Genomic DNA, 16,353 nt, shown 5'->3' on the forward strand with positions numbered 1-16,353 from the left:
TTAAAATTTATTAATTTTCAATCTGATAGATTATCACAAAGTGAACAACCCATGTCACTATTACCAGGATAAGAAAAAAAACCTGAACCTCTTTCCCTTCATATTATACCCCTCAATCATCCCAAAGAAGGCAACCGTTTTATTTACTTGCAACACTGTCAGTTGATTTTGCATGCTTTGTATAAATTAAGTATTATAGAAGTGACTACTTTATTCATACATTATGATTGTGAGATCTATCCATGTATTATTTATTTTTGTTCCTGTATAATATTCCACTGAATAAATATGACACAATTTAGCTGTTTACACTACTGCTGATGTATCAACAGCTAAATATAAAGCAGTAAATAATATATATAATATTTATAATGTTGGTATATATAATATGGATAAATATATGCAATGTTTATATATATAATATTTATAATGCTGATATATAATATATATTATATAACATATATTTCATATATTTATATTTTATATTATACTTTAATATATTTATATATAAATATATATTATATAGCATGTATATAATATATAATGTATATATTATAATATTATATATTAACTGCAGTGTGAATAGCTAAATTGTGTCATATTTATATATACTTTATAATATACAAATATGTGTGTGTATATATATATATATATATATTTTGCAGTTTGGGACTATTGAAAATGCTAAAATAGTATTATTATAAGTGTTTTTGTATGTATTTTGATAAATATATAAGTAGATATTACTTATAAATATATATTATATATATATATTTCCATTTTTCTTGGAAAATACCGAGAGCAGAAATGCTCGTGGAACTTCTTGATCAGAAAGTTTATATTGTTGGAGAATTTAAATATATAATGAAAATATTTACAGACCTAAATGAAGAAGTAGTCAGCTATACAGTGATAGTTGACGACATTAATATCCCACTTTCACCACTGGATAGGTCATCCAGAACATCCACAAAGATAACCTACAGGAGAACGTTGATCTTAAATAGCTCCGCAGATCATAGATGGACTTAACAGGCAGGTATAAAACATTCTTTTCAAAAGCAACATGGAACATTCTTCAGGATAGGTCATATGTTGGATTACTAAACAAGTCTTAATAAGTTTAAGAAGATTGAAATTATATTAAATGTCTTTTGAAACCATAATAGTAGCCAATAGCAAGCAGAAAGCTGGAAAATTCACAAATATAAGGAAATTAAATACCATCCAGCTAACAACCATTGGGTCAAAGAAGAAATCAAAAGAGAAATTAAAAAATACTCTGAGACAAATGAAAATGAAATTATACCATACCAAAATTTATGGGATACAGAAAAAGCAGTTCTAAAATGCTATGAAATTACATAGCAATGAATGTCTACACCAAGAAAAATCTCAAATAAACACCTAAATTTGCACTCAAAGAACTGGAAAAAGAACAAAAGATGCCTAAAGTTAGCAGATGCAAGGAGATAACAAAGATCATGGTGGAAATAAGTAAAATGGAGACAAAAAAGACAATAGAAAATATCAATGAGGCTAAAAGCTGCTTCTAATAAAAAGATAAGCAAATTGACAAACATTTAGCTAGACTCATTGAGAAAAAGAAACTACTCAAATGAAATTAGAAATGAAAAAGGAAACATTACCACTGATATCACAGAAATAGAAAGGATTATAAGATTACTATGAAAAATTAATGCCAACAAATTAGACAACCTATAAGAAATACATATATCTTAGAAACATACAGCCTACTAACATTAAATTTAAAAGAAATAGAAAAGCAGAAAGACATAATAAATCTGAACAGACCAATTACCAATAAGAGATTGAGTCAAGAATCAAAAGTCTGAACAAACAAAAGTCCAGAAGCAGACAGCTTCACTGGTGAAGTCTATCTAGCATTAAAGAAGAATTAATGTCCATCTTTCTAAGTCTCTTCCAAAAATTAGAAAAGGAAAGAACACTCCCAAACTCATCTTATGAGGCCAGCAACACCCTGATACAAACAGTGGAAAGAATGCTGCAAGAAGGGAAAATCTGATGAACATAGATACAAAAGTCCTTAACAGAACATTAGCAAACTGGATTCAGTAACACAGTAAAAATATCAGACACCATGATTAAGTGGGATTTATTCCATAGACTCAGGATGGTTCAGCAACTATAACACAATCAATGTGATACACCTTATTAACAAAATGAAAGATAAAATCATATATCATCTCAATAGATGCAAATAGAGCTATGACAAAATTTGACTTTGATTTATGATAAAAAGCTGTCAACAAAATGGGTATAGAGAGAATGTATCTCATCAGAGGCATGAGGAATGTAATGTATAACATAGTGACTGTAGTTAATAATACTCAATTGCTTATTTTAAAGTTACTAAGAGTGTAGATAGTATGAGTTCTCATCACACCAAAAATTTGTAACTATGGATAATGATAAAGGTTAACTAGACTTATGTGGTGATCATTTGGCAATATATACAAATATTGAATCATTATGCTGTATACCTGAAATAATATACAGTAAGTTCCCTATATATGAACCATCAAGTTGTGAATGTTCAAAGATGCAAATGTGTTCCTATGCAAGCTATTGTACTTTTCAAGGTGCTGTATGGTAAGATTAAAATGTTTTCTTTATTTTTTGTGTTTGTTTTTATGTATTATTCATGTGAAAAATATTATAAACCTATTACAGTACAGAATTATATTGCTGAATGTGTTAGTTGAGTACCTAGGCTAACATTGTTGGACTTATGAACAAATTGGACTTATGAACATCCTCTCAGAATGGAGCTCATTTGTATGTACAGTACTTACTGAAAGTTACATGTCACTTATACTTCAATTTTAAAAAACAAGCAAGAAGCATCATACTCAATGGTGAAAAGCTGAAAGCATTCCCTCTAAGATTAGGAACAAGACAAGGATGTCCACTCTCACTGCTTTTATTCAACATAGTTTTATAAGTCCTAGCTATAGCAGTTGGAGAAGAAAAAGAAGTAAAGGGAATCCAAATTGGAAAAGAAGAAGTTAAACTGTTACCATTTGCAGATGACATAATACTATACATAGAAGATCCTAAAGATGCCATCAGAAAACTACTAGACCACATCAATGAATTTGGTAAAGTTGCAGGTTACAAAATTAATACACAGAAGTTTGTTACATTTCTATACACTAAAAACAAAAGATCAAAAAGAAAAATTCAAGAAACAATTCCACTTACCACTGCATCAAAAACAACAACAACAAAAAATACCTAAGAATAGACCTACCTAAAGGAGACAAAAGACCTGTACTCCCATAACTATAAGGTGCTGATGAAAGAAATCAAAGAAGATGTAAACAGATGGAAAGATAAACTATGTTTGTGGATTAGAAAAACCAATATCATCAAAATGACAATACTGCCCAAGGCAATCTACAGATTCAATGCAATCCCTATCAAATTATGTGGCATTTTCCACAGAACTAGAATAAGAAAAAATATCAAAATTTCTATGGAGACACAAAAGACCCCAAATAGCGAAAGCAATCTTGAGAAAGAAAAACGGAGCTGGAGGAATCAGGCTCCCTAACTTCAGACTATACTACAAAGCTACAGTCATCAAAACAGTATGGTACTGGCACAAATACAGATATAGATCAGTGGAACAGGATAGAAAACTCGGAAATAACTCCATTCACCTATGGCCAATTAATCTATGACAAAGGAAGCAAGACCACACAATGTTGAAAAGACAGTCTCTTCAGTAAGTAGTTCTGGGAAAACTGGACAGCCACATGTAAAAAAATGAAAATAGAATACACAAATATAAGCTCTAAATGGGTTAAAGACCTAAACGTGAGATTTGACACTATAAAACTTCTAGAGGCAGAACACTCTCTGACATAATCACAGCAACATATTTTTCATTCATCTCCCAGAATAATGAAAATAAAAACAAAAATAAACAAATGGAACTTACTCAAACTCAAAAGCTTTTGCTCAGCAAAGGAAACAATAAACAAAAAGAAAAGACAATCCAAAGATTGGGAGAAAATATTTACAAATGATGTGACTGATAAAGGATTAGTCTCCAAAATTTACAAACAGCTCATGACACTTAGCAGCATCAAAACAAACAACCCACTCAAAAAATGAACAGAAGACCTAAATAGATATTTCTCCAAAGAAGATATACAGATGGCCAACAGGCACATGAAAAGATGTTCACCATTGCTAATTATTAGAGAAATGCAAATCAAAGCTACAATGAGATATCACTTCACACCAGCCAGAATGGCTGTCTTCAAAAATTCTCAAACAATAAATTCTGGAGAGGATGTGGAGAGAAGGGAACCCTCCTAGACTGTCAGGGGGAATGTAAATTGGTATAGCCACTCTGGAGAACAGTATGAAGGTCCCTTAAAAAAATAAAAACAGAGCTACCATCTGACCTGCAATCCCACTTCTGGGCATATGTCTGGAGAAAATAAATGATTTGAAAGGATACATGCACCTCAATGTTCATTGCAGCATTATTTACAATAGCCAACGCATGGACTCAACCTAAATGTCCATCAACAGAGGAATGGGTAAAGAAGATGTGGTACAAATATAGAATGGAATATTACTCCGGCATTAAAAAGAATGAAATAATGCCATTTGCAGCAACACGGGTGGACCTAGAGTATCATACTGAGTGAAATAAGGCAGATAGAGAGGGGGAAATACTGTATGACATCCTTTATATGTTGAAGCTAAAAGGAAATGATACACAAGAACTTAGAAAACAGAAAGAGACTCACAGACTTAGAAAATGAACTTACGTTGCCAGTGGGAAGAGACAGGGAGTTTGGGACTTTCATGTCCATGCTGCTATATTTCAAATGGATAACCAGCAAGGACCTACTGAATAGCACATGGAACTCTGTTCAACGTTATGTGGCTGCCTGGGTGGGAGGGGGACTTGGGGGTGAATGTATACCTGTATATGTATGGCTGAGTCCCTTCATTGTTCACCTGAAACTTTCACAATATTGTTAATTGTCTATACCCCAATACAAAATAAAAAAGCTAAAAAAAAGTAAAAAACAGGCAAGATACAAAACAGTGGAATTTAGAAAGCTCAGAATATCAGGAGAGCAGGTAATACTGCTGGTCGTGAAATGTTGAAAAGCTGTTTTATTCCTTTTACTATTGTTGACTATATGCTTTCTCTGAAAAGTGAAAATGTTAGTCACTCAGTCATGTCCAACTCTTTGCAACCCCATGGACTGTAGCCCGCAAAGCTCCTCTGTCCATGGGATTCTCCAGTCAAGAATACTGGAGTGGGTTGCCATGCTCTTCTCCAGGGGATCTTTCCAACCCAGAGATCCAACATGGGTCTCTTACATTGAAGGCAGATTCTTAACCATCTCAGCCACCAGGGAAGCTATCCCTGTGACATGGCAATTATAACACTCCTACATTTGTAACCAGAATAGGGAGAGGATGGGGTAGAAAAAAAATTTAAGAAATTACGTGTCACACAGTCCACGTGTTGAAATATATAAATCACCAAATTGAAATATATCTTGGCTATCACGTTATCTAACCTATTTGCCTCAACTTGTAAAAAAAAAAAATGTATGTATTAGTTGAAATATCTCACCTCAGAACACTGACCCAGCTATAAAATAGAGATGGAACACTTATAAGATGATGTTGTCCAAAACCCAGTGTACTGTTTTTGCCTCTAGTCTCCTGCTTTGGTGCTGATTTTCAAATAATAAACATTGTGCAAACCATCCTCTACCTAAATGTCTCTGATAAAATTGGGAATCATTAAGTTGCCCCAAATATAAACACATGTGAAAGTCTTGAATCTGACTTTCTATGGGATCAGAGTTGTACTCAAGCAGGCTTTATTCATCACAGAATACATCAGCATCCTGACCGTTTTGAGGCATGTCCCAGTCTAAGTAGAGCCAAAGGAACAAAGCTGAGAAGGGAGAACAGTTCTGATCTTCACAGAGCCAGCAGGAACTACCGCATGATCAGATGATGCCTCATGACCAGAAATGCTGCTGCTGCTGATTCCTGACTTTTTCATTTCTAGGAAAGCTTCTTAAGTACTAGACCCAATAAAGAAAAAGATCAAACGCTAATTTACAGAGGCCTCTCTGTAAAACACTAAGAGAACAACTTCCTCTATGACAATTATGCAAAACTACAAAAAGACCACAAACAAGAAGCAGGAAAGTCCTGCTTATTGGTCTCAACGTTGGGGGTCCAGGGTATAAAAGCCCCAGAACAGAAGGAGTCATCAGAATCTGAGAAACTCATCTCTGAATAGGAGTCCACCCTCCATCACAGACACAATGACCCACTCCTGCTGCTCCCTGTGCTGTCAGCCCACCTGCTGTGAATCCACCTGCTGCCAGCCCTCCTGCCCCCAAACATGCTATCAAACTAGCGAAACCACCTGCTGTAGGACCACCTGCCACAAACCTTCTTGTGTGACCACCTGCTGTCAGCCCACTTGCTGTGGGTCCAGCAGCTGTGGACAAACCTTCACTGGGTCCATCTGTGGCCAGCCTTGCTGCCAGCCAGCTTGCTGTGCACCTGTGTACTGCCACAGAATCTGCTGCCACCCCACATGCTGCTGCCTGCCTGGGTGCCTAGCCCAGGAATGTGGATTCAGCTGCTGCCAGCCTTGCAGCCGCCCTGTCTGCTGTCAGACCACCTGCTGCAAACCTATTTGTGTGACCATCTACTATCAGCCCACTTGTTACAGCAAACCCTGCTGTGAGTCTAGCTGCTGTGGGTCCAGCCAGCCTTGCTGCCATCCTGTCTGCTGCCAAAGGACCTGCTGCAGGACTACCTGCTGCAAACCTACTTATGTGACCACATGCTGTCAGCCCACCTGCTGTGGGCCTAGCAGCAGCTGTGGACAAACCTGCGCTGGGTCCAGCTGCTGCCAGCCTTCTTGCTGCTGATCACCTTGCCAAAGATCCCCAGTCCCCACACAATACCATCAGTTAAACGGCTTGCTATTTGGGGGATGAAATCACTTCCTAGACTTTGCTGACAACTGGCATGCTCTACCTGAATTTCTGTTACTCATCTGCTGTTTAGAGCTTGTGAGTCAACTCGATGGAGTGCAGAGGGCTTCCCATCATTCTCTTCTTTTCCTATACGTGGATTATGTGCCAGCTTCATGTATCCTTTTTATGGAGGTTGTCTGGGCACTGACTCTGATGTCAGAACCTACTGCCTAGGCATTCTAAGCAACCTATGAAAACAAACCCTCTGAATATTTTTACAGGTTTCTGCACCTGAACATAATCTTCATTAACATATTTTCTTTATCAATGTACTTAGGGTTCTTGCACCCTGATTTCTTCCTTATGATCATTTTGAATTTTCTTCCTAGATGCAAGCGTCTTCTATATGTGTTTCTTAATAAATTCTATTCCATAATTCACTCCATATTGGTTTTGTTTTATTACACAGCATTCCTGATACACAAATGTATATTCTTATTGCACACCATGTGCGTTATATAACCTGAAGTAGAAACAGCACACCATGAATTATTTAATACATTTTTAAATGAGAAATTCCACTGTGAAATACCATGCAGCTAATCATGGACAAGCTCAGTTCCAGGGAAAATTCTTCTGCTCCAGCTCAGAGGCATCTATATTTAAGATCAATATAAATAGCAATGATGTTGAGTACTGAGGATGAGTAAGTTGTGCAATTGAGTTTATACTTTAACAATGAAAGAAATAAGAAATACCTCGTACGTAATAGATGATGTCTGTTTACAAAGTCCTTCCCTTATCAATTTCCTGAAATGCAGGATTGACTGTTTTGATCTCCTTGCTGTCTTAAGAGTCTCTTGGAACTTTGTTGGCAAAGTGATGTCTCTGCTTTTTAATATGCTGTCTAGTTTTGTCTAAAATTTGTCTAAGATTGAGATAGGTAAATTAAAGCCATAATTTGTTCTCTCAGACAAAATATCCTGAGGAAAAAATTTGAATGAGCATAGTTTATTTAGGATATGCACATCACACTTGTAGAAAATTGAGGAAATGATGAAGGCAAGGGAATGTGTGAAGCTGGTATCACATTTTGCAACTGAAGCTTAGATCTGAGAGGAAAGGATCAGGAATTATGTAAAGCATACACTTTAGAATTATCCTATTTGATGAACAAAGGAGCTGGGGTCTTTAAAAACAACTCTATAGAATCATTGCTTGAATGTTTTTCTCACCACGATATGCAAAGACTTCGATTTTCTACTGCTGTGTGAAGAGAACCTTTAGACACAGAGATGCACATCTGTAATGTGGAAATTGTTCTGAGCACAATATTCAAGGTCTGTGATTGGATGTCGCTATCATTCTGGGAGGCACTAGCAACCTACATTTATTTATTACAGTTCCCAAGGTGGTGAAATCCAAGGTAGGTGCTAGTAGATTAGGTGTCTGATTGGTCATTCTTCCTGGCTTACAGATGGCTGCTTTATTGCTGTATTTTCCAAAGACAGAGGGAGGGAGAGAGTAAGAGAGCTCTGCTGATCACTAAACAAGAACACTAGACAAGAACACTTGTCTTTAATAAGCACATCCAAATCTAGTAATCTTTCAAAAGTCCCACCTCAAATGGCACCACACTGCTGAATGTTCACTTTTTGACTATAATGTGGGCCCTAAGATTCAAAGTGATGTTGGATTCCATGACAATAATACTGCAAACTGGTGATAGAACTGCTCACAAGGAAGACAAATCCATACAGAAAAGGTGCATCAAACTTAGTAAGGTGCTTTTCCCAATATGGAAGTGGTTCTATATAGAAAACTTACCCCCTGTGGCTTGGTTAATTTCCATAAAGGATGCTCCCATATTAAGGGCTCAATATCAACTTCTGCTGCTGACTGACAGCACATTCAGCAGAGTCAGCCATGGTGAGAAGGAACCCAAGCAGTTGGGTCCACACAAAGCCTCTATCCTTGCCCAAACTACTACTTTGTTTATGGACTATTGTGCAAGTGTGGGAGTATCGGAGGAGGGAGATGCTATTGGCTATTCTTATGAGTGCCTCCCAAATGGTGGATACCCTCTGGTGGGCATTGATGTGGAAAGAAAGGGAAACACTTTCTGCCCACACCTAATTCCATCTTTATGGTACTTCTCCAAATCTGTTTATTTTATTTTATTTATTTAGTCCAAATCTTTTTACTTCTAATCTTCCATCTTTCTCCTTTTAAGCTTCAAACCAATCAGTCAAATCTTTCATCACTCGCAAACAGACAATGAATGTCATTTCCTGAGGTTACTTTTTCTATGAAAAGGATTTATGACCATGTGTACCACTCATAGTCTTCGTTGGAAGTATTTCTTTCCCACTGCTTTTAATGTCAAAATGTGTTGAGCCATTGCAATAAATTCCACTTCTGGCAAAATAGGTGTTAATGGGGCTGTCAGTTGATTTAGTCAAGTTATTGCTTAATTGTATACCATGTTTGACTAGGTTTTTGAAGGGGTTAGACTGGTAACCAAATGAAGTTGTGCTGGAAACTAACACCCTGTATTTTTTAATTCTTTGAGGGAGCACAAAACTCTGCTCTTCTTCATGGATATGCTTCTAATTAATACTTTAGTCTGGAGGAGAGGTATTTTTAGGGCCTCACATTTGGCCTTTGTTTCTATTATGGTTCTCACTTTGCGTGTCACGAGATGTTCTTCTGCTGCAAGGGGTGCAGGTAGCTGATAGGCTCCAATTGTTAGCAAGTTTAAGATCTGCATCAGATTTAGAGTTAAGGCCATGTTCTTCCTAGCTAAAAGCTGAACATCATGGGAGAACTAGGGCTTGAACTTTTCTTCCCAGCATGGCACTTGTTAATGACTATCTTTGCTCTGAATATTTCCTTTGGGTTGACCAATGTTTTGTCAGATCTGCACGATAGTCTTATATCTTCTTTGCCTAATGTTGCCTCTTTCACATTTCTCTTTGAAAGGTTTTATACCTATTTTGTCCCCAAATTGTGTTATTTCTGATACGTTAGTGTAAACTTCCTTTGGGTTCATTTCTGTTATAATATTTAAGAGCCCATCATGATTTGTTATATGTCATAGAAATCTAAGTATACTTTTAGATAACAATTTTCAATCTCTTTCAAAATACAAACGTAAAACTCATTGGAGATGGTTTGCTTATAAAGTTGCATAGGCTTTCACATTTTGCATCTTTATTGATCAGATAATAATCTAATACAGTTGAGTTCAGTTCACTAAGTTGTGTCCAACTCTTTGTGACCCCATAGAGTGCAGCATGCCAGGCCTCCCTGTCTATCACCAACTCCTGGAGTTTACTCAAACTCATGTCCATTGAGTCGGTGATGCCATCCAACCATCTCATCCTCTGTTGTCCCCTTCTTCTCCCACCTTCAATCTTTCCCAGCATCAGGGTCCTTTCCAGTGAGTCAGTTCTTCGCATCAGGTGGCCAAAGTATTAGAGTTTCAGCTTCAGCATCAGTCCTTCCAGTGAATATTCAGGACTGATTTCCTTTAGGATGTACTGGTTGGATCTCCTTGCTGTCCAAGGGACTCTCAAGAGTCTCCTCCAACACCACAGTTCAAAAGCATCAATTCTTTGGCACTCAGCTTTCTTTATAGTCCAATTCTCACATCCATCCATGACTATTAGAAAAACCACAGCCTTGACTAGATGGACCTTTGTTGGCAAAGTAATGTCTCTGCTTTTCAATACGCTGTCTAGGTTGGTCATAACTTTTCTTCCAAGGAGCAAGCATATTTTAATTCCAAGGCTGCAGTCACCACCTGTAGTGATTTTGGAGCCCCCCAAATAAATTCTCTCACTGTTTCCATTGTTTCCCCAACTATTTGCCATGAAGTGATGGGACCAGATGCCATGATCTCAGTTTTCTGAATGTTGAGTTTTAAGCCAACTTTTTCACTCTCCTCTTTCACTTTCATCAAGAGGCTCTTTAGTTCTTCTTTGCTTTCTGCCCATAAGGGTGATATAATCTGATATAACCAGCTTCTTATTTCTGATCCATCAATACCACTATCCTCCACCCCAGATTCTCTTCAATGAGATGTGCTGATACTTAATATTCTACAGCAATTTCCTTGTCCTAAAATTTGAGTTTAGGGTTAAAGAAAATTCCTCACTTAAGTTCTCAGAATAAAACAATATATAGTGTAAAATGACCAATTATTAACTTCAGAAAAGAGGAATTAGATGCCTCTGTTCAAAGTAGATAACAAAGCTCAGCCATTTGGTTACATTTCTTCTTGGAATTCTGCCCATGTTGTATATACCTGGAAGTAACTTGTGGGATAGTCTAGTGTATCTTTATAAAAGAGAACTGTTGTTCCTCAAACTCTTCTCCTTGTAAATTAATCTTATGAGGCGTGAAAGTACCTTCAGAAATATCAATAGGGAGGTCACATCATGTTCAAATTGGGTCACAATAAGAGGAGAAAACATTACTATATTTAGGGCTGACTTATGTAAAGAAGATGGAAGAAATAAAGCAAAAAAAAAAAAGAACGAATTTGTGGGATACAATTAGAGCATGTATAGTGTATTTTAAACAGAATATAAGTAAATAAAATTCAGTGCCATATACATATGATCATAACCATGTTAAATTGTTTTCATAATTACAAGGTTGGTTTAACATTTGAATGTTAATCAATATTTTAAAATCATATTCATTGAAAAAACAAGAGAATAACTGTAAGAGAATCTCAACAGGTAAACAAAAAGCATTTTAGAAATTTCAGCACATCTCCAGTACAGAATACTTCAGCGTAAGGAATAGAAAAATTCTAGTTATTCTGTTGGAAACCATCTACAAAGAAAGAGAAAGCTTCCTGTTGAATTGTGAAATACTGAGAGCTGTCACTCCTACAGAGAATATACAAAGATATCCTTCTGACCATTCTGTTCAACATTGTACTGCAGAGCCTACCTAGGCCTAGTGGTCTAGGGAAGGAAAAAAATTTTACAAGATAAAAAAAAATTTACAAGATAAGTGTTATGACACTATTTACAATAGCCAAGACACGGAAGCAACCTGGGTGTCCATCATCAGATGAATAGGTAAAGAAGATGTGGTATACTCAACCATTAAAAAGAATTAAATATTGCCATTTGCAGCAATGTGAATGGACCTATAGAATATCATACTAAGTGCAGTTAAAGTCAAACATCATATGATATCACTTACTGTAGAATCTAAAACACAATATTAATACAAATGAATCTATATAGAAAACAGAGACAGACATAGAAAACAAAGCTTTGGTTACTGAAGAGGAAAGAGAGAGGAGGAGGGATAAATTACATATATACAATGGAATATTACTCAGCCATTAAAAAAAATACATTTGAATCGGTTCTACTGAGATGGATGAAACTGGAGCCCATTATACAGAGTGAAGTAAGCCAGAAAGAAAAACAACAATACAGTATACTAATGCATATATATGGAATTTGAAAGATGGTAACGATAACCCTATATGCGAGACAGAATAAGAGACACAGATGCATAGAACAATTTTATGGACTCTGAGGGAGAAGGTGAGGGTGGGACGTTCTGGGAGAATAGCATTGAAGCATGTATATTAGCATATGTGAAACAGAACACCATTCCATGTTCGATGCATGAGACAAGGGCTCAGGGCCGGGGCAATGGGATGACCCAGAGGGATGGGATGGGGAGGGAGGTGGGTGGGGGGTCCAGGAAGGGGAACACATGTAAACCCATGGCTGATTCATGTCAATTTTTGGCAAAAACTTATTACAATATTGTAAAGTAATTAGCCCCCAACTAAAATAAATAAATTTATAAAAATAAAAAAAAAGAAGTATGGGATTAACAAGATACACACTTCTATATATAAAATAGATAAGCAACAAAGATTTACTGCATAATACAGGAAATAGTAGTTAATAACTTGCAATAACCCTAGTGTAAAATAATCTTAATAAACATATAAACATATATATAACTGAATCACTTTGCTGTACACCTGAAAGTAACACAATATTGTATATCAACTATATTTCAATTAAAAAGGCTGCTAGGAAATGAATAAAGCTGTAGTCACCTGTAGATGATGTGATTGTGCATGTAAAATTTCAAAAAACCTATTGCTAAGCTATTAAAAATAATAAAGGAGCTTGAGTACAAGGTCAACATACATAAGTCCATTTTTATATGTCAAAGCAGTTGAAAAATTTCAATTATAATATACAGAATGGCATAGAAATGAGCATATCTAGGAATAAGTCAAATGAAAGATAGGTAAGACCTCTACAGAGAACAGAATAAACATTTGATCAAGCAATTCTATAAGAAACCTACCCCTAGGTTTATATCCAAACAGATGTTTATATGTGTTTACCAAAAAAATCTGTACAAAAAATTTAAACAAGCATTCTTTTTTAATAGTCCCCAAATTATAGAAAGCCTACATGTTTATCAGGACAGTCAACAAATAGTGTCATATTAACACAATGGAAGATTATACAACAATGACAATGGATAAATTACAAATAATTACATTGTTCAGTCTCACAATCATAATGTAAAAGGAAGTCAATTCTATATTCTTTCATTTATATAAAAGTTAAAAAAAAGTCAGAGCTAACTTACAGAGTTGTAAGTCAACAGAGCATTTAGCAACCTTTTGGGATGACTGAGGGGATATAATTTCGAGGAAACAAGGTTAACTTCTATTTCTTAACCTGCTGGTATTGACAAGGGTTTGTTCATTCTTGTAATAATCTGTGAGCTTGGAAATTAATAATTTTCATTTTATCATTTGCTTTTCAAATAAATGGTATAACTAAAACATGTTTAAGCATGTTAGAACTCTAAAAATAGATTAGGTATTAACTAATTCAATTCTATCATTAAAAGAAAAAAAGGAAAAGAGAGAGAGAAGGAGAGAAAGAAAGAAGGAAAGGAAAGATGGAGGGAAGAAGGAAAGGAAGGACTGAAGGAAGAAGGAAGGAAAGATGGAAGAAAGGACAATAAAAAGAAAGATTACAATGATGAAGATGTTATCATTAAGATGAGGTCATCGACTCTGTTAATAAACAAGGATAGGACTAGAGTCACCAGCTCTCCCTGGTTTGCTGAGAATTGCCCCAATTATTCAGTGGGTCACTGAAGGAGCCACATCCAGGGAAACTCCTCTGTCCTGGATAAATCAGGACTATTGATCACCCAAAATGTAAAGTACTGAAACTTTCTCAGTCCCAGTGTACGGCTTCTGCTTCTACTCAACCGTTTTGATTCTGCTTTGCCATGCGAAAGGGATTATGCCGGACACCATCTAACTGTGATAGAACTAGGATACATGGCAGGGGGTGGCTGTAGGGGGTACCAGGGATGCCTGTAGTGGTCTAGAATCAGGCTTTTGTAGGTAAACAGATTTGGACTCTGACATGGATTCAATTTGTCATTGTGAAGATGTCAGCCATTATGCCCCTCACCACAGAGGAACTTCCCAGTTTCTATATAGCAAAAGGACCAAAGCTGGAGAAGGACAACTGCTATAACCCTTCCAGGCCAGCTAGAACTATATCACATGATCACACTATGACTGAGCAGGAACAATATGTATGATGAGATCAGCTTCTTTTTATCTGAGGAAAAATTCTATGAATTATTATCAATTAGAAACACTTTTAAAAGGTTCATAACATCTAGGAAACAACTTCCTCATATACAATCCCTTCACTAACTATGGGAAACAAGGCAAACAACAATAAGGAAACATCTGCTTATTGGTTCACACCCTGGGAGCCCAGTATATAAAAGTACAAGAATTGAAGAAGTAATCAGAATCTGAGAAACTCACCTCTGAACAAGAACCCACACACCACCCTGAGAACATGACCCACTCCTGCTGCGCCCGTTGCCGCCAGCCTACCTGCTGCAGGACCACCTGCTGTAAGACCATATGCTTCCAGCCCACCTGTAATGGATCCAGCTCTTGTGGGTCCAGCTGCTGCCACTCCTGCTGCCCCCCAACTTGCTGACAAACCACCTGCTGCCAACCTATTTGTGTGACCACCTGCTGCCAGCCCACCTGCTGTAGGACTACCTGCTGCAAGCCTACCTGTGTGACCACCTGCTGCCAGCCCACGTGCTGTGGGTCCAGCTGCTGCCAGCCTTGCTGTCACCCTGCCTGCTGTCAGACCACCTGCTGCAGGACCACCTGCCTCAAGCCTATTTGTGCGACCACCTGCTGCCAGCCCACCTGCTCTGAGTCCAGCTGCTGCCAGCCCTCCTGCCCCCAAACTTGCTGTCAAACCACTGAAACCACCTGCTGCAAACCTACTTGTGTGACCACCTGCTGTCAGCCCACCTGCACAGCCCACCTGGTGGTCAGATCCAGCAGCTGTGGACAAACCTGTGGTGGTTCTAACTGCTGTCAGTCTTGCTGCCAGCCAGCTCGCTCTGCACCTGTGTACTGCCGTAGAACCTGCTACCACCCCACGTGCTGCTGCCTGCCTGGGTGTCAAGACCAGAGCTGTGGATCCAGCTGCTGCCAGCCTTGCAGTCGCCCTGTCTGCTGTCAGACCACCTGCTGTAGGACCACCTGCTGCTGTCCCAGCTGTGTGTCCAGCTGCTGCCAGCCTTCCTGCTGCTGATCACTTTGCTAAAAAATCACTATCTCACAAATCAACAATCTTATTACCTGATTTGGCATTTCAGAACAAATTTTACTTCCGAATGTTGCTTCTATCACCAAATTTATGTTATTCATCTCCCTGTTTAAAAATCTTAGAATCAACTTGATGGAGTGTGAAGGAATTTACCTTAATTCTCTTTTTCTTATGTGTGGGTCATGTTCCTGCTTCCTGCATCCTTGATAGTGTTGGTCTCTGATTTGACTCAGAAATCAGGATCTTCACCTTCACCATGCAACTTAGGAAGATACATGCTTATGACTTTCTGCAGTTTCTGCTACTTATCTTTTTAATAACCTTCATAATCATGTTTCTTTTCAATGCATTCATGATTCTTGTATCCTGCTTTCTTCTTTTCATAATCTCTTTGAGTGCCTCCCTAGAAGCAGGGAATCTTACTTGAATTTCCAAATAAATTTTGTGCCAGTATTAATTCTATATTGTGTTTTGTGTTATTATCCTCGTGATGTGAGGATTTACACACATGTGCACATGATATGCACTATTCATTCTAAGATCATACAGTCCCCCACAATTATTATTTCTATTTTTCACATGAGAAAACGTCCAAGTTGATAGAGTATCTCAAAGGGAACATTTGTCATTTTTACCAGGTAAAG

At 37.2% G+C, this 16,353-nt stretch overlaps 1 protein-coding gene and 1 pseudogene across 1 annotated transcript; both read left to right on the plus strand.

Annotated features, from left to right (window-relative positions):
* The first annotated feature begins 6,365 nt into the window (after positions 1 to 6,365).
* LOC145541860 (uncharacterized) lies at positions 6,366 to 6,983 on the plus strand. Its single transcript, XM_081579460.1, has one exon. The coding sequence runs from the start codon at positions 6,366 to 6,368 to the stop codon at positions 6,981 to 6,983; it is 618 nt and encodes a 205-aa protein (XP_081435586.1).
* A 7,949-nt stretch (positions 6,984 to 14,932) lies between these two features.
* Positions 14,933 to 15,694, plus strand: LOC145541859 (uncharacterized; annotated as a pseudogene).
* Positions 15,695 to 16,353: the final 659 nt, after the last annotated feature.

The sequence above is a fragment of the Giraffa tippelskirchi genome, chromosome 3 (assembly GCF_054371585.1).
Source record: "Giraffa tippelskirchi isolate mGirTip1 chromosome 3, T2T-mGirTip1v1.2.pri, whole genome shotgun sequence".
Taxonomy (NCBI): Eukaryota; Metazoa; Chordata; class Mammalia; order Artiodactyla; family Giraffidae; genus Giraffa; species Giraffa tippelskirchi.

Bases quoted from the DNA above. Each gene is read 5' to 3' on its own strand.
- LOC145541860 (XM_081579460.1), top strand. From the start codon at position 6,366: ATGACCCACTCCTGCTGCTCCCTGTGCTGTCAGCCCACCTGCTGTGAA.